Genomic DNA, 24704 nt, shown 5'->3' with positions numbered 1-24704 from the left:
TCCAAAGCATAGCAAGGAGAGATAAGAAAGCCTTCCTCAGTGATCAATGCAAAGAAATAGAGGAAAACAATAGAATGGGAAAGACAAGAGATCTCTTCAAGAAAATTAGTGATACCAAGGGAACATTTCATGCAAGATGGGCACGATAAAGAACAGAAAAGTTATGGACCTAACAGAAGAAGACAATATTAAGAAGAGGCGGCAAGAATACACATAAAGTGAAAGTGAAGTGAAAGTGAAGTGAAAGTGAAGTCGCTCAGTCATGTCCAACTCTTTGTGACCCCAGGGACTGTAGCCCACCAGCTTCCTCTTTCCATGGGATTCCCCAGGCAAGAATACTGGAGTGGGTTGCCATTTCCTCATAAGCACTATACAAAAAAGATCTTCATGACCCAAATAAACACAAGAATGTGATCACTCACCTAGAGCCAGACATCCTGGAATGTGAAGTCAAGTGGGCCCTAGGAAGCATCACTATGAACAAAGCTAGTGGAGGTGATGGAATTCCAGTTGAGCTACTTCAAATCCTAAAAGATGATGATGTGAAAGTGCTTCACTCAATATGTCAGCAAATTTGGAAAACACAGCAGTGGCTACAGGACTGGAAAAGGTCAGTTTTCATTCTAATCCCTAAGAAAGGCAATGCCAAAGAATGTTCAAACTACCACACATTTGAACTCATCTCATATGCTAGCAAAACAATGCTCAAAATTCTCCTAGCCAGGCTTCAGGAATATGTGAAGCATGAACTTCCAGATGTTCCAGCTGGTTTTAGAAATGGCAGAGGAACCAGAGATCAAATTGCCAATATCTGTTGGATCATCAAAAAAGCAAGAGAGTTTCCAGAAAAACATCTACTTCTTCTTTATTGGCTATGCCAAAGCCTTTGTCTATGTGGATCACAAAGAAAAACTGTGGAAAATTCTTAAAGAGATAGGAATACCAGACCACGTTACCTGCCTCCTGAGAAATCTCTATGCAGGTCAGGAAACAAAAGTTAGAACTGCACGTGAAACAACAGACTGGTTCCAAATCAGAAAAGGAGTACGACAAGGCTGTATATTGTCACCCTGCTTATTTAACTTCTATGTAGAATATTTCAGTGAAATTCCAGGCTGGATGAAGCATAAACTTGAATCAAGGTTTCTGGGAGAAATACCAATAACCTCAGATACACAGATGACACCATACTTATGGCAGAAAGTGAAGAAGAATTAAAGAGCTTCTTGATGAAAGAGAAAGAGGAAAAGTCAGCTTAAAACTCAACATTCAGAAAACGAAGATCATGGCATCTGGTCCCATCACTTCATGGGAAATAGATGGGGAAACAATGGAAACAACGACAGACTTTATTTTCTTGGGCTCAAAAATCACTGCAGATGGTGACTGCAGCCATGAAATTAAAAGATTCTTGCTTCTTGGAAGGAAAGTTATGACCAACCTAGATAGCATATTAAAAAGCAGAGACATTACTTTGCCGACAAAGGTCCATCTAGTTAAAGCTGTGATTTTTCTGGTAGTCATGTATGGATGTGAGAGTTGGACTATAAACAAAGCTTGAGGACCAAAAATTGAACTATGCTATTGGAGAAGATTCTTGAGAGTCTCTTGGAGTGCAGGGAGATCCAACCAGTCCATCCTAAAGGAAATCAGTCCTAAATATTCATTGGAAGGACTGATGCTGAAGCTGAAACTCCAATACTTTGGCCACCTAATGCAAAGAACTGACTCATTGGAAAAGACCCTGATGCTGGGCAAGATTGAGGGCAGGAGGAGAAGGGGACGACAGAGGATGAGATGGTTGGATGGCATCACCAACTCGATGGACATGAATTTGAGCATGCTCTAAGAGTTGGTTGTGAACAGGGAAGCTTGCATGCTGCAGTCCATGGGATTGCAAAGAGTCGGACACTACTGAGCAACTGAACTGAATATCAATCTCCATTCATTGAATCATCAATTTTCTCATCAATTTGATTTTCTGCTATAGGAAGTGAATGAAAGTGTGATGGTAAAATTGATGACATCACCATCAGTTCATTGAGTAAAGAATAGAAAAATAAATGAGGATCTATTTATTATTATGCATCTGCTTATATTTCCCATTTAGACTTCAGTTTGATAGTTTGAGTCTGTTACTATTATTTTGATTACTTAGTTAACTTAATTTTTTGAAATCACTTATCATGTTTATCTGTTGGAAAGAGATAGAACAAATTTTGAAGGGTTCACTTATATTCAGTATTTCAAATTCAAAGTGACAATTGTTATCATTCAAAAATTGATAAGTTCAGTGTTTTATAGTGTTAGATTTTGTGTAAAAAGCTATAGGCAGTTGTGCTAATTCAAGAAGCTTAGCACCATCATTCAATAATGTGTTTTAAGCTCCTATTGTCCTTTACTTCCTGAACATCACCAAATATATGCCGGGGCCCACAGAACTCTTGGTCCCATTCACCTCCATTTCTGAAGGAGAAAGAAAAATCCAAGATGGGGGTGAATGCTCCAAATAAATCACTGTTGAGGGAGAGAAAATTTTAAAAAGCTTTCTTTTCCTCTAATGTAAGTTTTTCCCTTCTTCATTTCAATTTCATTTTTATTAGTTATAAAATAAGGAATTGAACTAAGTAACTTCATAAGGCTCCTGTAGTTCAGTTCTCATGTTCCATGTTCTGCTACACAATATGCTAAATGTCCCATGAAGTATTACTAACATGACTTTCTTGGTGCTAAACATCACTAACATATTACAAATAGGCCTAACATTTTTTCCTTTATAACTTGAAGGTTTCTCACATTATGAGTGAAGGCAACATCATCACCCCCAGGGTGCCCCAAGACTTCCTGGCCTGTCACTCCTGAAGATTAAATTATTATCATATAGCTGTGAACATTCCTTGTAGACCTATGTTTATGGCTCAGATTAACCTAGAGAACTATTTCTGTCCACTTTATAGGTGACAAGATATGAGATAGGAGACTTATTTAGATATACTTTAGATGTGTAATGCATATAGAATCTGTTAGTCTCTAGATTACAAGTTTACTCTGTTTGGAAATTTCTCATCATTCTTATGTTTCTTCAAAGTAATCTCTGTTCTTACATATACTAAAAGTATCTTTTAATAAAACTCTCAAGTATATAAATCGGGTTTTATCAAAATTAAAACACAGTGTTCTTCATAAGACACTTCATAAGGAGAACATGTTTGTGTACAGTATATATAAAGAAATCTCAAAACTCAATAATATAAAAGCAAGCCAATTAAACTGAAGGCACTAGTATTGAATAGACCAAAAAGACATATCAATGGCAAAAATGCACATGGAGAAGTAACTATTGTCATTTGCCACCGCAGCAGTGTAGATTAAAATTTCAGTGTGATAACAATATACACTTATTAGAATGTTATTAAATATAAATAAAATTAATAGTGTCAAGTACCATCAAAAATGTGGAGGACCTTTAACTCTCATTTACTGCTAGTGATAATACAAAAAGGCACGGTCACTTTGGAAAATGATTTGAATTTTTTTGCAACCTAATGTAAACATCCCATACAGTTCAGTAATCTCACTCTTGAGTATGTACCAAAGAAAAATGAAACTATGTCCACCTGAAAAAAAATTCTAGAAAATTTATAGATGCTTCATTTGTAATTGCCAAATACTAGAAACACTTGAAATGTTCAACTACTAAGTGGATCAAAACAAAACAAAAACTGATCGTACAAATGGAATACTACTCAGCAAAAAAAAGGGAACAAACTACTGATAAACACAGCAAAATGGAGGAATCTGTGATACATTATGCTAAGTGCAAGAAAGCAAACTCCAAGGCCTAATACGCAATAATTCACTGATATGACATCCTTAGAAAAGCAAAACTAGGGGAAAGAAGAGCTTTCCTGGTGGCTCAGTGGTAAAGTATTCTCCTGCCAATACAGGTGTCACAAGTTCGATCCCTGGGTTGGGAAGATCCCCTGGAGGAGGTAATGGCAACCCACTCCAGTATTCTTGCCTGGAGAATCCCATGGACAGAGGGGCCTGTCAGGCTACAGCCAACAGGGTTGCAAAAGAGTTCAACACGACTTAGCTAAACACCAACATAAGTGAAAAAAAACATATGAGAGAATGCTAGGGACAGAGTATAAGATCAGGGAGGACTGACCACTGTATTAATGGTCCTTTGCTTTTTAATATATCCATGGCTTCTCTTGCAACTTCTGTCAGTCAGAAATCAGCAGGCAGCTTAGATGAGTGCTTCTGGTCCCCAGTCTTTCATGAGGTTGCAATTAAGCAGTAAGCTAGTTCCTGGCTGCAGTGTTATCTGAAGACTCAATTTGGAGAAGATCTGCTTCCAAACTCACATACATGGTTTTTGGCAAGATTCAGTTTCTCGTGGAATTTGGGTTAAGGAGCTTAGTTTCTTGCTAGCTGGTTAACCTGAGGCCTTCCCTAGTTCCCTGTCGTATGTGCTTCTCCAAAAGGCAGCTTGCAACATGGCAGCCGACTTTCCTTGGATAGAGCATGTGACGATGTAAGAGAAAGCACCCAAGATGTCAGCCTCAGTCTTTTTATCACCTGATATCAGAAATGACATCCCGTCACCTTTGCGAGAATTATATTTAGCAGAAGAGCATTAGTCACTCAGTTGTGTCTGATACTTTTGGATCTCTCAGTTGTGTCCAACTCTTTGTGACCCCATGAACCCACCAGGGTCCTCTGTCCATGGAATTGTCCAGGCAAGAATACTGGAGTGGGTAGCCATTCCATTCTCCAGGGGATCTTCCTGACCCAGGGATTGAATCTGGGTCTTCTGCATTGCAGGCAGATTCTTTACCACTGAGCCACCAGGAAAGCCCTACATTTACTGGAAGGAAGTCAAATCCAACCACATTCAAGGGAAGAGTTTATACAGGGGGTTCAGTACCAGTAGACTAGAATCACTGGGGACTGCCTAGAGACTGTTTCCCATAGGAAGCCCTCTGGATCCCATGGATTCTTATTTCACACCCAAAACACAGTAGACTCTCCTAAGTTCCCTGGGAATCTCATCATCTGAATCTGGGAGCCGTGTTAGAGTTAACCTGCCATACACAAAATGGAAGAGAGAACTTTGGGGTGATCATAACTATTCCGTGTCTATTGGGATAATAAAAACTATTCCATATCTTGATATTGACAGTGATTGCACAGTTGTATTTGTTTGATAAAAACTCATAGAACTAAATATCAAAAGGGATATATTTCATTGTAAGTAAGTTGGACTTTAATAAAAAAGAAACAAGATAGCAAACTCAAGAATATAACATACATACACACATATATTACATTAAATTTTGGCCAAATTGAATGAATAGTTAATGTATAAATAAAATATATGTAAAGAAATCTATATTTTGGCAGTGGAAAGTATTAATAACATTATTATTTCTAATATCATTGAAAAGCCATAGTAATATACCATAAGTTTTATAATCAATAATTTTCTTATAGAAAAAGAAAATTATTATTGATGGCAACTTATATGAATTTTTCACTGGAAGAAGTTTATTGTGATCATATCAGTTTTTCTCTTTAACATTTGTTTTTCTTCCTTAGAACAGACAACTCATCAATTCAAATATTAAGGAAGATGAACATATTTGTAAATGTACTGTTAAATGTATCTTATTTACCAAAGTACTGTTGGAACAATTTTCTAAAAATGTATTTTTAAAGCCACCCTTGAAAATAATTTACTTCCTGTGTTTCTTGTTTCCCCCAATTCTGGAAAGTTACAGAGGTAAGACAGTGGGATCCAATTACTGTAACCTGTTTATACAGCTGTACTTCATTGAATGAAGGCTTGTATTACACACAGTTTTTGATAGGAAGTCAGTGCTTTTAAAACAACTATAGAGACAGGTCTTTAACCTCCACCCTGGTGGATTCTTTGTTCCACCATTTAGCTTCTGTGGAGGTTATAAGAAGGTAGTTCCAATACGTATTATTGCCATCTAATCAAATCATCTACTTAGCTCATCCACTTATGAACTTGAAGCATAGATATATTATGATGAATTTTTTATACAAATTCTGAAAGGTCCAATGAAATAATTTTGATTCATAGTGAAGTTTCTTTGTGATACATTCTGAAATGTTCAATAATGAGTATGTTCTAAAGAGAAAATGGTATTTAGATGTCTTCAATTGTTGAATCTATAAGAAGCTTTAAAAGATTTAGTATGTTCATTAGATTTATTATTTCTTAATAGTATCCCATACAACATATGAAGATTTTGAGTGTCATGGGATTCTTTGTAACTCTCTTATTCATAGTTATACAGGTTAATCAATAAACCACAGATTTAGGTTCTAGGTTATTTCAGGGATTATGCCTGGGAAGTTTGAGGTCATTATGGTGAAGTACTTCTTATTTGTGTAGGAATAGTTTCCTTCATTACTTGAGTAGAAATGTAGGGTCATTACTGCTGCTGCTGCTGCTGCTAAGTCACTTCAGTCGTGTCCAACTCTGTGTGACCCCATAGACGGCAGCCCACCAGGCTCTACTGCCCCTGGGATTCTCCAGGCAAGAACACTGGAGTGGGTTGCCATTTCCTTCTCTAATGCATGAAAGTGAAAAGTGAAAGTGAAGTCACTCAGTCGTGTCTGACTCTTAGCGACCCCATGGACTGCAGCCTACCAGGCTCCTCCGTCCATGGGATTTTCCAGGCAAGAGTACTGGAGTGGGTTGCCATTGCCTTCTCCAGGGTCATTACTAGGAATGATTAAAAAAGTGTGGACCAATTAGAATCTACATTAGATATAAACTGATGTCTTGTGAAAATACTTGCCTCACTTGAAAATATATGACTTGAATAGAAATGACTTCTGATAAGCCTATCTATTCATAATCCTGTTCATAATTTCATTCTCACAGAATTGAATCTTTCTTATATTTCATTTGTTTTCCAAAACTCTTTTTGCACATTTTGTTTGGTAACTCCCTATATAGATTGTGTGGATTACAATAAACTGTGGAAAATTCTGAAAGAGATGGGAATACCAGACCACCTGACCTGCCTCTTGAGAAATTCATATGCAGGTCAGGAAGCAACAGTTAGAACTGGACATGGAACAACAGACTGGTTCCCAATAGGAAAAGGAGTCTGTCAAGGCTGTATATTGTCACCCTGCTTATTTAACTTCTATGCAGAGTACATCATGAGAAATGCCGGGCTGGAAGAAGCACAAGCTGGAATCAAGATTGCCGGGAGAAATATCAATAACCTCAGATATGCAGATGACACCATCCTTATGGCAGAAAATGAAGAAGAACTAAGGAGTCTCTTGATGAAAGTGAAAGAGGACAGTGAAAAAGTTGGCTTAACGCTCAAGATTCAGAAAACAAAGATCATGGCATCTGGTCCCATCACTGTATGGCAAATAGATGGGGAAACAGTGGAAATAGTGGCTGACTTTATTTTTGGGGGGCTCCAAAATCACTGCAGATGGTGACTGCAGCTATGGGTAGACTACAGTCCATGAGGTCACAAAGAGTCGGACAGGACTGAGTGACTTCACTTTCACTTTACTCCTTGGAAGGAAAGCTATGACCAACCTAGACAGCATATTAAAAAGCAGAGACATTACTTTGTCAACAAAGTACCGTCTAGTCAAGGCTGTGGTTTTTCCAGTGGTCATGTATGGATGTGAGAGTTGGACTATAAAGAAAACTGAGCGCCAAAGAATTGATGCTTTTGAACTGTGGTGTTGGAAAAGACTCTTGAGAGTCCCTTGGACTGCAAGGAGATCCAACCAGTCCATCCTAAATGAAATAAGTCCTGATTATTCATTGAAAGGACTGATTTTGAAGCTGAAACACCAATACTTTGGCCACCTGATGTGAAGAACTGACTCATTTGAAAAGACCCTGATGCTGGGAAAGATTGAGGGCAGGAGAAGGGGATGACAGAAGATGAGATGGTTGGATGACATCACCAACTCAATGGACATGAGTGTTGAGTACACTCTGAGAGTTGGTGATATACAGGGAGGCCTGGCATGCGGCGGTTCACGGGGTCGCAAAGAGTCGGACACGACTGAGCGACTGAACTGAACTGAACTATATAGATTGTGGCTTCCCTGATAGCTCAGTTGGTAAAAAAAAAATCCACCTGCAATGCAGGAGACCCCAGTTCTATCCCTGGATTGTGAAGATCCCTGAGAACGGAAAGGCTACCCACTCCAGTATTCTGGCCTGGAGAATTCCATGGACTGTATAGTCCATGGGGTCACAAAGAGACAACTGAGCCGCTTTCACTTTATATAGATTGCTCACAGAGCTTTCATTGGCTAAATGAAAGCTTTTTCTTGTCTAAGAAAAGCCCACCAGGATTGACTATATTTACGTCTATCTCTCCATATATCCATGTTTTTCATTAAAACTCTAACAAATTATCCTGTCATGTGCCGTGTATTTTAACGTGTGTGCATGTCCATGCTAAGTTGCTTCAGTCTTATCCAACTCTTTGTGAACCTATGGACCATAGCCCACCAGGCTCCTCTGTCCATGGGATCTCCAGGCAAGAATACTCGAGTGGGTTGCCATGCCCTACCCCAGGGGATATTCCCGACCTAAGGATCTAACCCTAGGTCTGTAGAGGTTATAAGAAGGTAGTCCCATACATATTATTATGCATCTCCATGTCTCCTGCATTAGCCGATGGGTTCTTTATAACTCTGATTATGTGGCAATTGCAAAGACTAATAACTCAGTATTTCCACTCTTCACTTCAGTTCAGTAGCTCAGTTGTGTCCGACTCTTTGCGACCCCATGAATTGAAGCACGCCAGGCCTCCCTGTCTATCACCAACTTCTGGAGTCCACCCAAACCCATGTCCATTGAGTTGGTGATGCCATCCAACCATCTCATCTTCTGTCGTCCCCTTCTCCTCCTGCCCTCAATCTTTCCCAGAATCAGGGTCTTTTCAAATGAGTCAGTTCTTCGCATCAGGTGGCCAAAGTATTGGAGTTTCAGCTTCAGCATCAGTCCTTCCAGTGAATATTCAGGACTGATTTTCTTCAGGATGGACTGGTTGGATCTCCTTGCAGTCCAAAGGCCTCTCAAGAGTCTTCTCCAACACCACAGTTCAAAAGCATCAATTCGTCAGCGCTCAGCTTTCTTCACAGTCCAACTCTCACATCCATACATGACCACAGGAAAAACCATAGCCTTGACTAGACGGACCTTTGTTGGCAAAGTAATGTCTCTGCTTTTGAATATGCCATCTAGGGTGGTCATAAGTTGCCACTCTTAGGTTCACTGTTAAATTCCCATGCATCCAAACCTATTTTTTTTTTAATTTTCAATATATACCAGCAGGGATAACTGTCATATCATATGGTTAATTCTATCTTCTATATTTGTAGCAAAGGACAAAATTTAAATTATTTAGCTAAGAACATACTTTCTTCTAATAATATAGAATATATGTAATTCTGGTAGAAAATGAAATAATGAGGGCAGAATGAAAAATATGGGCTTGTTTTTTAAATTCTATACATTCAGATGGTCATTAGAGAGGCACGTTGCTGCAGAAAAAACAGACAACTTTTGGGTTCATATGAATTTCAAGACAGTATGAGGGCAATTTGAATAATGCTTAATGAAAATTAACAGTTTCCTTTTTTTTTTGAGGATAAACAGCAGTTATGTGGGACAGTTTTAGAAATGTTAGTGTTGGTGAGATATGGGAAGAAATATATGTAACTATTAGTTACTAATATATATATCTATAAATGAAACTGAAACATTAAATCTTATGGCCAAATATTATTCTCCATTGTCTCTTACTCCAATAGACAGATTTTGACATTTATTAAAAAGCCATTAGAGAAGAAAATGGTATAATATTTCATTTTTAAATTTATACACCATTTCTCCCATCAGAGTATTCTTCTTTAATTAGAAATATGTTAACACATGCTGAAAAATTATCACAGTGCATTAACTGTTTTGTTCGAACATTACAAGTTAGATTTTATGATCTGTTATATTGTAATATGTTAGCAAAGTGTAAATTTTGGAAGTCATTTCAGTTTGCTGGAGGCATTTAATTATATCATATACACTATATATATTTATTGGCTATGTTTCAGTTTTGTTTATAATTCATTTCCTCTCTGCTTCCAAAAATGATTCAAGGCAGCTCATTTTAATTATATTGGCCTGCTTTTCCAGAGATATTCCAGACTTTTATTTCTCATTCAATAGAGCAGCACACACAACTGAAAATGGAAATTGCTTTGTTCTTATTCTCATGGCTCATTTCAAATTATGTGTTTTGCAGAGGTTAACATTATGTGGGCTGGTCACCAAACACATCACAGTTCTGAAGGCTATAACTTGTCCACAGCACTGAGACAATCCGTCCTCCAAATTTACACTTCCTGGGTAAGTTTACAAAACTGAATTCATGTGATAATATAATTTCATTCAGTCACAGCTGTTCCTATTTCTTATGCTGAGTAAATGAATGGAAGGTGTTTTGCTAAAACACTTCTTTCTCCTCTATAAGGCCAGAGACTGAAGTGTTTCTTTCTCCTCTGTGAAGCCAGACACATAAGAAGCAAGTGGTATTGTCCAAAGGTACTCTTTTTTTGACAGCTCAAAACTCACTCTGAGGTGTTTGGAAAGGTGAGAAAGTGTCTGGCTAATCCTTATTTACTGACAGCAAAGAAGCTAATAGTAATAGTACTGCTGCTGCTGCTGCTAAGTCACTTCAGTCGTGTCCGACACGATAGTACTAATTAGTAACAATTAGTAATAGAGTATTAGTAGCTCCAGAAGGAATGAAGCAACTGGGCCAAAGTGGAAACAATACTCAGTTGTGGATGTGTCTGGTGGTGAAAGTATAATGATGCTGTAAAGAACAATATTGCATAGGAACCTGGAATGTTAGGTCCATGAATCAAGGTAAATTGGAAGTGGTCAAGAAGGAGATGAAAAGAGTGAACATTGACATCTTAGGAATCACTGAACTAAAATGAATGGGAATGGGCAAATTTAATTCAAATGACCGTTATATCTACTAAGGTGGGCAAGAATCCCTTAGAAGAAATGGAGTAGCCCTAATAGTAGACAGAAGAGTCCGAAATGCAGTGCTTTGGTGCAATCTTGAAAACAACAGAATGATCTTGGTTCACTTCCAATGCAAACCATTCAACAACACAATAATCTATCTATTCCCCAACCACTGATGGTGAAAAAGCTGAAGTTGACTAGTTCTATGAAGACCTACAAGACCTTCTAGATCTAACACCAAAAAAGATGTCCTTTTCATCATAGGGGATTGGAATGCAAAAGTAGGAAATCAGGGTACTTGGAGTAACAGGCAAGTTTGGCCTTGGAGTACAAAATGAAGCAGGGAAAATGCTAACAGAGTTTTGCCAAGAGAACCCACTGGTCATAGCAAACGCCCTTGTCCAACAACAAAAGAGACAACTCTATATATGGACATCATCAGATGGGCAATACTGAAATCAAACTGATTATATTCTTTGCAGCTGAAGCTGGAGAAGCTCTATACAGTCAGCAAAAACAAGACTTGGAGCTGTCTATGGCTCAGATCATGAGCTCCTTATTGCAAAATTCAGAATTAAATTGAAGAAAGTGGGGAAAACCACTAGACCATTCAGGTATGACCTAAATCAAATCCCTCTTGATTATACAGTGGAGGTGATGAGTAGATTCAAGGGTTTAGATCTGGTAGACAGAGTGCCTGAAAAACTATGGAAGAGGTTCATAATGTTGTACATGAGTCAGTGACCAAAACCATTCCAGAGAAAAAGAAATGCAAGAAAACAAAGTGGTTGTTTGAGGAGGCTTTACATATAGCTGAGAAAAGAAGAGAAGCAAAACGTAAGGGGGAAAAGGAGAAATATATCCAACAGAATGCAGAGTTACAGAGAACAGCAAGGGGAGATAAGAAGGCTTTTTTAAATGAACAATGCAAAGAAATAGAGGAAAACAGTAGAATGGGAAAGACTAGAGATTTCTACAAGAAAAATGGGAGATATCAAGGGTACATTTCATGCAAGGATGGGCACAATAAGGGACAGAAATGGTAAGGAACTAACAGAAGCAGAAGAGATTAAGAACAGGTGGCAAGAATACACAGAAGAACTATACCAAAAAGGTCTTAATGACCAGGATAACAATGATGGTGTGGTCACTTATCTAGAGCCAAATACCCTGGAGTGTGAAGTCAAGTGGACTTTAGAAAGCATCATTATGAACAAATTAGTGGAGGTGATGGAATTCCAGCAGAGCTATTTCAAATCCTCAAGGATGATGTTGTTAGAGTGCTGCACTCAATATGCCAATATGCCAGCAAATTTGGAAAACTCAGCAGTGACCACAGGATTGGAATAGGTCAGTTTTCATTCCCATCCCAAAGAAGGGCAATGCCAAAGAATGTTCAAACTATGCTGCAGTTGTGCTCATTTCACATGCTAGTAAAGTTATGCTCAAAATCCTTCAAGCTAGGCTTTCAGCTGTATGTGAACCAAAAACATCCAGATGTTCAAGCTCAATTTAGAAAAGGCAGAGGAGCCAGAGATCAAATTGCCAACATTCACTGAATCATAGAGAAAGCAAGGGAATTCCAGAAAAACATCTGCTTTTCCTTCACTGATTACGTGAAAGCCTTTGACTTAGTGGATCACAACAATTAGTGGGAAATTCTTAAGGAGAAGTAAATACCAGACCGCTCTCCCTGTCTCCTGAGAAACCTGCATGCAGGTCAAGAAGGAACAGTTAGACTCTTGCATGAACACCTGACTGGTTTAAACTTTGGAAAGGAATATGACAAGGTTGTATATTGTCTTCCTGTTTATTTAACTGTATGCAGAGTACATCTGGCAAAAGGCAGGGCTGGATGAATTACAAGCTGGAATCAAGATTGCTGGGAAAAATATCAACAACCTCATATACACAGATGATACCACTCTAATAGCAGAAAATGAAGAGGAACTAAAGAGCCTCTTGATGAGAGTAAAAGACAAGAGTGAAAAAGCTGGCCTAAAACTCAACATTCAAAAAACTAAGATCATAGCATCCTGTCCCATCACTTCATGAGAAATAGATGGGACAAAAGTGGAAGTAATGAGAGATTTTCTTTTCTTGGGCTCCAAAATCACTGTGGACAATGACTGAAGCCATGAAATTGAAAGATGCTTGCTCCTTGTAAGGGAAGCTATGACAAACCTAGCCAGCCTATTAAAAAGAGAGACATCACTTTACCAACAAAGGTCCATATAGTCAAAGCTATGGTTTTTCCAGCATGTATGGATGTGAGAGTTGGATCATAAAGAAGACTGAGCACCATAGAACTGACTCTTTTGAATTGTGATGCTGGAGAAGACTCTTGAGAGTCCCTTAGATTGCAAGAAGATCAAACCAGTTAATCCTAAAAATGAAGTCACTCAGTCGTGTCTGACTCTTTGCGACCCCATGCACTGTAGCCTACCAGGCTCCTCCATCCATGGGATTTTCCAAGCAAGAATACTGGAGTGGATTGCCATTTCCTTCTCCAGGAGATCTTCCCAACCCAGGGATTGAACCCCGGTCTTCCGCGTTGTAGGAAGACGCTTTACCATCTGAGTCACCAGGGAAGTCTAGTTAATCCTAAAGGAAATCAATATCGGAAGGACTGATGCTGAAGCTGAAACTCCAATATTTTGGCCACCTGATGTAAATAGCCAGCTCATTGGAAAAGACCCTGATGCTGGGAAAGATTGAGAGCAGGAGAAGAAGAGGGAAACAGAGGATGAGATGGTTGGATGGAATCACCAAGTCAATGGACATGAGTTTGAGCAAGCTCCAGGAGTTGGTGATGGATAGGGAAGCCTGGTGTGCTGCAGTCCACAGGGGCACAGGGAGTCTTACATGATCTAGCAACTGAACAACAAGGACAAGGAGCATGATATACTGACAGTGCATCTCAATTCAAATATACGCAAAGATTTCATTAGAAACTTTAAAAAACAGTTGTTAAAAAATCAATTCCCAATTGTGCATGCTGAAGTAAAATCCAAGTAAATCTTTTGCTTTTTATTTACATATCAAAGCAGTTAGTATAATGCTCAACAGAAAATTTGGCTCCAAAATATTTTGAAACAAGGAAATGACAAGACTAATGAATATCAGAAATTGCCTCTAGTTCTAAGGTTCTTTTGAGTCACTGGACAAACCTGTTCTACCTGCTACCAGACATCTGTGATTCAGTCTTTAACTCTTGCATTAATAGCTGTCTAAAATACTGCTACAAATGCACCTTGAGCTGGAATGTCAAAATTATCAATGTACAAGGGTATTCATCAATAGCTTTTACTAACTATAAATTATAATGATCTAATATTTGTATGGTTCTCGATAGCTTGCATGATAGACAGCGTTTATTGAATATTTCCTATGTGCCAGGCAATCTTCTAAGACCTCTTTATATATTAATTTGTTTGATCTTTCTGGCACGGGTACTATTATAGCTCTCATTTCAAAATTATATCTGACTCCACAGTTGAGTCTCAAAACTAGTAAAGGGTAGAGTAGAATTTGAACTCATTCACCCTGGCTGCAACGATCTTGACCGCTACACTGAATCCTCTCTGTGTGCCTATGTATCGCCTTTCACTTTTGTCATCTCCTTTGATCCTCACAAATAAGCCCCATGCTATACTAGATCAAGTATTACTATTATCAAGACCTTTAGATCAATGAGGTTAATTACACAGCTAGTAAGTGACAAAGCCCCATATTTGTCATCAGATGCCTCACATAATCTGTAGAAAGATATACTGGCATGTGTTCTGACCCAGACAGATGCATAGGCCATACAAATGGATAAGCCAGTGATGGTACTAATACGTGTCCTGAAATGGATATTGAAAGAAATCAACCCCCTCCTCCCCACAGCAGTGCACCTATGTTATAGCCTATAATTTCTTAAGCCTGTTGTAACCAAGTACCACAAACTGGGTGATTTAGAACAGCAGAATTCTACTGTCCCACCATTCTGGAGGCCAGAAGTTTGAAACCAGTGTTGGCAGGGTCAGCTCCTAGGGGAGAGGCTGTTCCAGTTCTTTCTCCAAGGTTCCCCAATCTTGGGGAAATCAAGGGGGTCCGATTTCACATGGGGGTCTCCCTGCATCTGGGTTCAAATTTCTCTGTTTTTAATAAAGATACTAGTCATACTCGATTAGGAGCTCACCCTACTCCATTATGAGGACCTGTTAACTAATCACATCTACAGTGATCCTATTTCCAAATAAGGTCACATTCTGAGGTATTTAGGGAATAGAATTTTAACGCATGGACTTTATAGAGAAATGATTCCATCTATAACACAGCTCTAAGCAATATAGATGAAAAAGATAAATAGGTAATTCCCCTCTTGTATCTTCTATAACTTGTTCTGGAACTCTAGATGGTTAAATGTAGAAGAAAATACTCTCTCTTACACAGCTGTATATAGCTCAAGAGTTGTTCAGGGCTTCAGTGAATGGAGGGAAGGACAGGCCTTTGACTAGGGAGGGAAATAGTGTCCACCCTCCCTTCTTAGGGAATAGCTGCATTAATGCAAACTTCTATTAACCTATACAAAATAGGCTGAATATATGACTGATTAAAATACTAACTTCAAAGATATTTATTCTCTCCTGATGTATATATTACTCTTTACATAATGATAGCTCAAACCTCCAGTATTTGCATTTTGGAGGAGAAAGTCTCCAAGAAATGATGTAGCTGTGTTGGAAGTTGCTCCAGGGAAACATGTTGTTAGTGAGTTAATTACCTGAGCAATTGTCAGAGGAAAATTTTTATCTGAGCATCATAGATTTCAGAAGTAGAAGAAACCTGGGAGATTTATATTTAAATCATCTATTTAAATATATTATATTTAAACATAATACATATATTTAAATAATCCATTTTTTAGAGCCTCAGAATGAATCTCAGGGGAGCCCACTGTATCATACAATGTTGAACACTGTCATTTGGAATTTGAATTCAGGCATCTGATTCCCATCTTTATCCTGGCTTAGCTTGTGTCCTTTCTCCTATTAAGCTAAAACATCCAAAAATACAGATTATTGAAAATCTAAGTGAAATGCAGGTTCACATTTATTTATTGCCAGACTATATTCCCTTTATAACCTCATATCACTTTGCTACAGACACAGAAAATATGCTGAATAAATAAACTAGCATTGGGAATGCATCACAAGCTGCTAATCTGGGGTGGAGATGGGGAGGAAGAAAGGATGTGCAGTATGAGACATGAAAGGAAGGGATTGTAAATCAGCCTGGATTCTTGGTTAATATTTGTAGGTGTGTTTGAAGATAACTTAGATGGTCTGTGATGGTTGTCACTCTACGATAGGTCTTTCTACACATTAAAATCAAAAAGAGCCGTCAGCTCTCTTCATTTTCTTTGAGTCTTTTGTAGGATTGTCTCCATTGACACAGCTACATAAGGCATATAATTTGGTAGGTACTAAGGTAACAAGGTATTTTAGAGCACATAAGAAACTGATTTGTGAAGTGAAAGGCAAGATTAAGCTCAGAGTATTTTCTTTCATATTACTATGAAAATTAGGGTGGTAGGCCTGTCATTTAAAGTAGTTTAAGATGAGAATTGAAAATTCAAGAATCTATAACATACTTTTTGCATTTTTAAAACCCAGTTTTGGCTAATTTAACATTACTCATCCCCAAAGAGCTACAATTAGTGGAGTACCTTTCCCTCCCTCAAATTATTGATTCATTTTTTAGTGAAGTATAAAACAATATAATATGTTACAAGTATACAAAATAGTGATTCACAATTTTAAAAGTTATAATCAATTAATAGTTGCTATGAAATATTGGCTATATTTCCTGTATTGTAGAATATATCTGTGTAGTTTATTTTGTACATTATAGTTTATACCTATTAATTCCCTATCCCTATGTTACCCCTTCTGCAGTTTAAGTGAGGCTTATTTATTATGTAATTAAATATATGGTTTTACTTGCTATTCAGTCTTTTATTATATATCTTAATATAATGCCTTAAATATGATAGTCTCTTCACTTTGCAAATAGTAAAATGTGTCTAGACTCATGAATATTGTGTAATATGTACTAGGGTCAGGATTAACATCTCATTTAATTCCCAGTTTATAAATAAAATAATCTGAAAGCTACAGCTTTATATTGAAAACTTAGTTTTAGAAGTGCTCAAAAAATAAAAGAATGGGATCAGTCAGGGGGATACAGGAGCCAACTTGAAGGAGCTCCCAATGGCCATAATGCGAAACAATTTAATACATAGCATAGTGTGAAGTCATAATCCAAAGTAAAAAATAAATACATTTGAAATCAGTCTGTACTGACATGTGAAAGTGAAGGTATCTGTTGCTCAGTTGTATCTGACTTTTTGTGACCCCATGGACTGTAGCCCACCAGGCTCCTCTGTTCATGGGATTTTCCAGGCAAGAATATTGGAGTGGGTTGCCATGCTCTCCTCCAGGGGATCTTCCCAACTCGGGATCAAACCTATGTCTCCTGAATTGTAGACAGATTCTTTACTATCTGAGCCACCAGGGAAGCCCCTATATTTCAAATACATTTGAAATCAGTCCACAATGACATAGATCAATGATTGAATATATAAATAAATAGGAACAAACAAACAGAAAATGAAATACCCTAAAGAATTTGAAATGATATCTGTAGATAATGCCCCCTCCGAGGAAACTGGGATTAATGCCAAATTTACCCCTTTTACCCTTGGACTTCACTCTATTTATATATTTATTTTTATGCTGTGGGGTACAGCATGTGGGATCTTCGTTCCACAACCAGGGATGGAAACTGTCCCCGCTGCAGTGGGAGTACAGAGTCCTAATCACTGGATCACCCAGGAAGTCCCTGGGCTCTACTTAAAAACACCTTTACAAAGAATAGAGTATGGAAAGGGGACAAAATTTGGGTTGGGAATTTAAATTTACAGTGGAGAAACTTAGCAATCAATCAATCAAAGATCAAAGTTAACATCAGCAATGACATCTTAGTAGCAGGTACCATTTGATAAGATGTGATAAATATATGCTGGTGACAGTATGTACCCTATGACAAGATACAGGGGAATGAGTATTTACCCCCATGGTCTCTGTCACCAAAGCCCATAATCCCAGTCTAACCATAAGAAAAGACATGTGTCAATCTCAAATTGAGTGACATTCTACAAAAATACCTAGCCAATATTTGAAAGTGTAAAGGTTATGAAGCACAAAGAATGTCTGAGAAACAATCACAGATCAGAGGAGGCTATAAGATAAAAACTAAATGTAATGTTTTATCTTAGATAGATCCTAAAGTAGAAAAAGCACATTAGTGGAGAGAAACAGAACTCGTGAAGCTTAAATAAGGTGTGGAGTTTAGTTAGAAGTAATGAATGGCTGTCAGTTCCTTAATTGTTTTGATGCAGTTTAGTAATATATTAACAATAGAAAGATTGGGGTGAGAATATGTGGCAACTTCCTATCTTTGCAACTCTTTTGCAAGCATAAAACTATTATAAAACAAATAGTTTATAAAAAGATAGAACCACATTTCCATACCTACATTTTCAAACTCAGGGCCATGATAGATCATATACCGACTCAAGAAAAAAGCAACTTAAACCTAGTCATTACCAATAGTCATTGTCATTACCAATAGTCATTGATTCCTAGGACCCCCTAGAATATGATGAAGAGCACTGATTCAGCCATGCTATTTTATTTTAATTGGAAGTTAATTACTTTACAATATTGTGGTGGTTTTTGCCATACATTCACATGAATCAGCCATGGGTGTACATGCATTCCCCATCCTGACCCTCCCTCTCATCTCCCTCCCAATCCCATCCCTCAAGGTCATCTCAGTACACTAGCCCTGAGCACCCTGCCTCATGCATCAAACCTGGACTGGTGATCTATTTCAAATAAGATAATATTCATGTTTCAATGCTATTCTCTCAAATCATCCCACCCTCGCCTTCTTCCACAGAGTCCAACAATCTGTTCTTTACTTCTGTGTCTCTTTTGCTATCTTGCATATAGGGTCATCGTTACCATCTTTCAAAATTCCATATATATATACGTTAATATACTGTATTGGTGTTTTTCTTTCTGGCTTACTTCAGTATAATAGGCTCCAGCTTCATCCACCTCATTAGAACTTCTTCAAATGCATTGTTTTTAATAGCTGAGTAATATTCCATTGTGTATATGTACCACAGCTTTCTTATCCGTTCATCTGCAAATGGACATCTAGGTTGCTTCCATGTCCTGGCTATTTTAAACAGTGCTGTGATGAACATTGGGGTTACACATGTCTCTTTCAATTCTGGTTTCCTCGGTGTGTATGCCCAGCATTGGGACTGCTGGGTCGTATGGCAGTTCTATTTCCAGTTTTTTAAGGAATCTCCACAGTGTTCTCTGTAGTGGCTGTACTAGTTTGCATTCCCACCAACAGTGTAAGAGGGTTCCTTTTCCTCTGCACCCTCTCCAGCATTTATTGTTTGTAGATTTTTTGACAGCAGCCATTCTGACCAGCATGAGATGGTACCTCACTGTGGTTTTGATTTGCATTTCTCTGATAATGAGTGATGTTGAACATCTTTTCATGTGTTTGTTAGCCATCTGTATGTCTTCTTCGGAGAAATGTCTGTCTAGTTCTTTGGCCCATTTTTTGATTGGGTCGCATATTTTTCTGGAATTGAGCTGCAGGAGTTGCTTGTATATTTTTGATATTAGCTGTTTGTCAGTTGCTTCATTTGCTATTATTTTCTCCCATTCTGAAGGCTGTCTTTTCAGCTTGCTTATAGTTTCCTTTGTTGTGAAAAAGCTTTTAAGTTTAATTAGGTCCCACTTGTTTATTTTTGCTTCTTTTTCATTACTCCGGGAGGTGGATCATAGAGAATCCTGCTATGATTTATGTCAGAGAGTGTTTTGCCTATGTTTTCCTCGAGTTTTATAGTTTCTGGTCTTACATTTAAACCTTTAATCCATTTTGAGTTTATTTTTGTGTATGCTGTTAGAAAGCGTTCTACTTTCATTCTTTTACATGTGGTTGACCAGTTTTCCCAGCACCGCTTGTTAAAGAGATTGTCTTTTCTCCAAGAATTGTATATTTTTGCCTCCTTTGTCAAAGATAAGGTGTCCATAGGTGTGTGGATTTATCTCTGGGCTTTCTATTTTGTTCCATTGATTTACATTTCTGTCTTTGTGCCAGTACCATACTGTCTTGATGACTGTTGCTTGATGTTGTATAGCCTGAACTCAGGCAGGTTGATTCCTCCAGTTCCATTCTTCTTCCTCCAGATTGCTTTGGCTATTTGAGGTTTTTTTGTAATTCCATAAAATTGTGAAATTATTTGTTCTAATTCTCTGAAAAATACCATTGGCAGCTTGATAGGGATTGCATTAAATCTATTGATTGCTTTGGGTAGTATACTCATTTTCACTATATTGATTCTTCTGATCCATGAACATGCTATATTTCTCCATCTATTTGTGTCATTTTTGATTTCTTTCAGCAGTGTTTTATAGTTTTCTATATATAGGTCTTTTGTTTATTTAGGTAGATTTATTCCTAAGTGTTTTATTCTTTTCGTTGCAATGTGAATGGAATTGTTCCCTTAATTTCTCTTTCTGTTTTCTCATTGTTAGTGTACAGGAATGCAAAGGATTTCTGTGTTAATTTTATATCCTGCAACTTTACTGTATTCATTGATTAGCTTTAGTAATTTTCTGGTGAAGTCTTTTGGGTTTTCTATGTAGAGGATCATGTCATTTGCAAACAGTGAGATTTTTACTTCTTCTTTTCCAATTTGTATTCCTTTTATTTCTTTTTCTGCTCTGATTGCTGTGGCCAAAACTTTCAAAACTATGTTAAATAGTAGTGGTGAGAGTGGGCACCGTTGTCTTGTTCCTGACTTTAGGGGAAATGCTTTCAATTTTTCACCATTGAGGATAATGTTTGCTGTGGGTTTATCATATATGGCTTTTATTATGTTGAGGTATGTTCCTTCTATGCCTGCTTTCTGGAGGGTTTTTTTTTTTTTATCATTAATGGATGTTGAATTTTGTCAAAGGCTTTCTCTGCATATATTGAGATAATCATATGGTCTTTATCTTTCAATTTGCTATTGTGGTATATTACGTTGATTGATTTTGTGGATATTGACGAATCCTTGCATCCCTGGGATAAAGCCCGCTTGGTCATGATGTATGATCTTTTTAATATATTGTTGGATTCTGTTTGCTAGAAGTTTGTTGAGGATTTTTGCATCTATGTTCATCAGTGATATTGGCCTGTAGTTTTCTTTTTTTGTGACATCTTTGTCTGGTTTTGGTATTAGGATGATGGTGGCCTCAGAGAATGAGTTTGGAAGTTTACCATCCTCTGCAATTTTCTGGAAGAGTTTGAGTAGGATAGGTGTTAGCTCTTCTCTAAATTTTTGGTAGAATTCACCTGTGAAGCCATCTGGTCCTGGGATTTTGTTTGTTGGAAGATTTCTAATTACGGTTTCAATTTCTGTGCTTGTGTTGGGTCTGTTAAGATTTTCTATTTCTTCTTGGTTCAGTTTTGGAAAGTTATACTCTTCTAAGAATTTTTCCATTTCTTCCAAGTTGTCCATTTTATTGGCATATAGTTGCTGATAGTAGTCCCTTATGATCCTTTGTATTTCTGTGTTGTCTGTTGTGATTTCTGCATTTTCATTTCTAATTTTGTTGATTTGATTCTTCTCCCATTTTTTCTTGATGAATATAGCTAATGGTTTGTCTATTTTATTTATCTTCTCAAAGAGCCACCAGCTTTTCGTTTTGTTGATTTTTGCTATGGTCTCTTTTGTTTCCTTTGCACTTACTTCTGCCCTAATTTTTATGATTTCTTTCCTTCTACTAACCCTGGGGTTCTTCGTTTCTTCCTTTTCTAGTTGCTTTAGGTGTAGAGTTAGGTTATTTATTTGATTTCTCTCCTGTTTCTTGAGATCGGCTTGTATTGCTATGAACCTTCCCCTTAGTGCTGCTTTTACTGAATCCCATAGGTTTTGGGTTGTTGCATTTTCATATGTTTCTATACATATTTTGATTTCTTTTTTTATTTCTTTTGTGATTTGCTGGTTATTAAGAAGCGTGTTGTTTAGCTTCCATATGTTTGTATTTTTAATAGTTTTTTTTTTCTCCTGTAGTTGACATCTAATCTTACCACATGTGATCAGAAAAGATGCTTGAGATGATTTCAGTTTTTTTGAATTTACCAAGGATAGATTTATGGCCCAGGATGTGATCTATCCTGGGGAAGGTTCCATGTGCACTTGAAAAAGAGGTGAAATTCATTGTTTTAGGGTGAAATATCCTATAGATATAAATTATGTCTAACTGGTCCATTGTATCATTTAAAGTTTGTGTTTCCTTGCTAATTTTCTGTTTAGTTGATCTATCCATAGGTGTGAGTGGGGTATTAACATCTCCCTCTATTATTGTGTTACTGTTAATTTCCCCTTTAATATTTGTTAGCATTTGCCCTACGTATTGCAGTGCTCCTATGTTGGGTGTGTGTATGTTTATAATTGTGATGTCTTCTTCTTGGATTGATCCTTTGATCATTATGTAGTGTCCGTCTTTGTCTCTTTTCACAGCCTTTATTTCAAAGTCTATTTTATCTGATATGAGTATTGCTGCTCCTGCTTTCTTTTGGTCTCCATTTGTGTGAAGTATCTTTCTCCAGCCCTTCACTTTCAGTCTGTATGTGTCCCTAGGTTTGAGGTGTGTCTCTTGTAGAGAGCATATGTAGGGGTCTTGTTTTTGTATCCATTCAGCCAGTCTTTGTCCTTTGGTTGAGTCATTCAACCCATTTACATTTAAGGTAATTATTGATAAATATGATCCCATTGGTATTTACTTTGTTGTTTTGGGTTCGAGTTTATAAACCTTTTCTGTGTTTCCTGTCTAGAGATGATCCTTTAGCATTTGTTGAAGAGCTGGTTTGGTGGTGCTGAATTCTCTGAGCTTTTGCTTGTCTGTAAAACTTTTGATTTCTTTTTAATATTTGAATGAGATTCTTGCTGGGTACAGTAATCTGTGTTGTAGGGTTTTCTCTTTCATTACTTTAAGTATGTCCTGCCATTCCCTTCTGGCTTGAAGAATTTCTATTGAAAGATCAGCTGTTATCCTTATGGAGATCCCTTTGTGTGTTATTTGTTGTTTTTCCCTTGCTGCTTTTAATATTTGTTCTTTGTGTTTGATCTTGTTAATTTGATTAATATGTTTCTTGGGGTTTTTTGCCTTGGATTTATCCTGTTTGGGACTCTCTGGGTTTCTTGGACTTGGATGGCATTCTAGGGAAGTTTTCAATCATTACCTCCTCAAGTATTTTCTCATGGCCTTTCTTTTTGTCTTCTTTTTCTGGGACTCCTATGATTCCAATGTTGGGGCGTTTAACATTGTCCCAGAGGTCTCTGAGGTTGTCCTCCATGCTATTTTAAATCAGATGTTATTCTATAGTAACCAGGCTTCCCAGGTGGCTCAGTGATAAAGAACCTGCAAGCCAATGCAGGAGACCTAAGAGAAATGGGTTTGATTCCTGGGTCAAGAAGATCCCCTGGAAGAAGGCATGGCAATCCACACTTCAGTATTCCTGCCTAGAGAATCCCATGGACAGAAGAACCTGGCAGGCTACAGTCCACAGGGTCGCTAAGAGTCAGATACCAATGATGTGACTTCGTGTGCACTAGCGCTAAGGTAACCATGTTTCCATTCTTAATCCCTCAATCCATCACTCACTGTTACCTTTCCAATATGCCTGCTCAGAACAAACTAAACTCCTTTATAGTTGTTAGAAAGGAACATTATAGAGTCCTTATCAAAGGCAGAGCTGGTCTAAACCTGATCCAACCTGTCTTTCTGAGCTCATCTTCATCCCTCTCCCATTGTCACTCTATGTCCAGCTGAACAATTAGTTTTCCATTCTCTAAATCTGTTGTGACATAATCCCCTGGTATTTTATTGACATGCATGTATCTCTGCCTAGAAAGTTATTTCTTATTTACCTTTGATTATTATCTCCTTCAAGATTCAATTCCTTTCTACATAGCTTTCCCCAGGTCACTTTTCTTTTTGTCCTGTATGCTTATGGTTAGTCATTCAATCGTGTCCGACTCTTTATGATCCCATGGACTTTAGCTTGCCAGGCTCCTCTACCCATGGGATTCTCCAGGCAAGAATGTTGGAGTGGGTTGCCATGCTCACCTCCAGGGAATCTTCCCAACCCAGGGATCAAACCCAGTTCTCCTGCATTGCAGGCAGATACTTTACCGTCTCTTTACTACTAGAATGAGTAGCCTATCTCTTCTCCAGGGAAGCTTCCTGTTAGATTCCCAGGAATCTAACCAAGATATCCTGCATTGCAGGCAGATTCTTTACCAACTCTGAGGTCTATTGCATTGCAGGCAGATTCTTTACCAACTGAGCTACCAGCCTTGTATATCTCTATTGTAAATACTTATCATTTGCATTGTTGACTTTCACACCAGGATATATACTTTAAAGGAAATGAATCTACTTCTATTTTTTCACTTCTGTTATACTAGCATATATAAAGTGCCCAATGCAGTCAGTGC

At 37.7% G+C, this 24704-nt stretch overlaps 1 protein-coding gene across 2 annotated transcripts in view; it reads left to right on the top strand.

Moving 5' to 3' along the window:
* The window catches only part of AGMO (alkylglycerol monooxygenase), a 390649-nt gene that overhangs the window by 122298 nt on the left and 243647 nt on the right, over positions 1-24704 (top strand). For both annotated transcript variants that reach the window (XM_061413606.1, XM_061413607.1), the window contains exon 4: positions 10338-10441. In XM_061413606.1, coding sequence (XP_061269590.1) covers positions 10338-10441 — 104 coding nt within the window. The remainder of the gene's footprint in view (positions 1-10337; positions 10442-24704) is intronic.

Source organism: Bos javanicus, chromosome 4, assembly GCF_032452875.1.
Source record: "Bos javanicus breed banteng chromosome 4, ARS-OSU_banteng_1.0, whole genome shotgun sequence".
In the NCBI taxonomy this organism is placed as follows: domain Eukaryota; kingdom Metazoa; phylum Chordata; class Mammalia; order Artiodactyla; family Bovidae; genus Bos; species Bos javanicus.
This window is presented reverse-complemented; position numbering and strand designations above follow the sequence as displayed.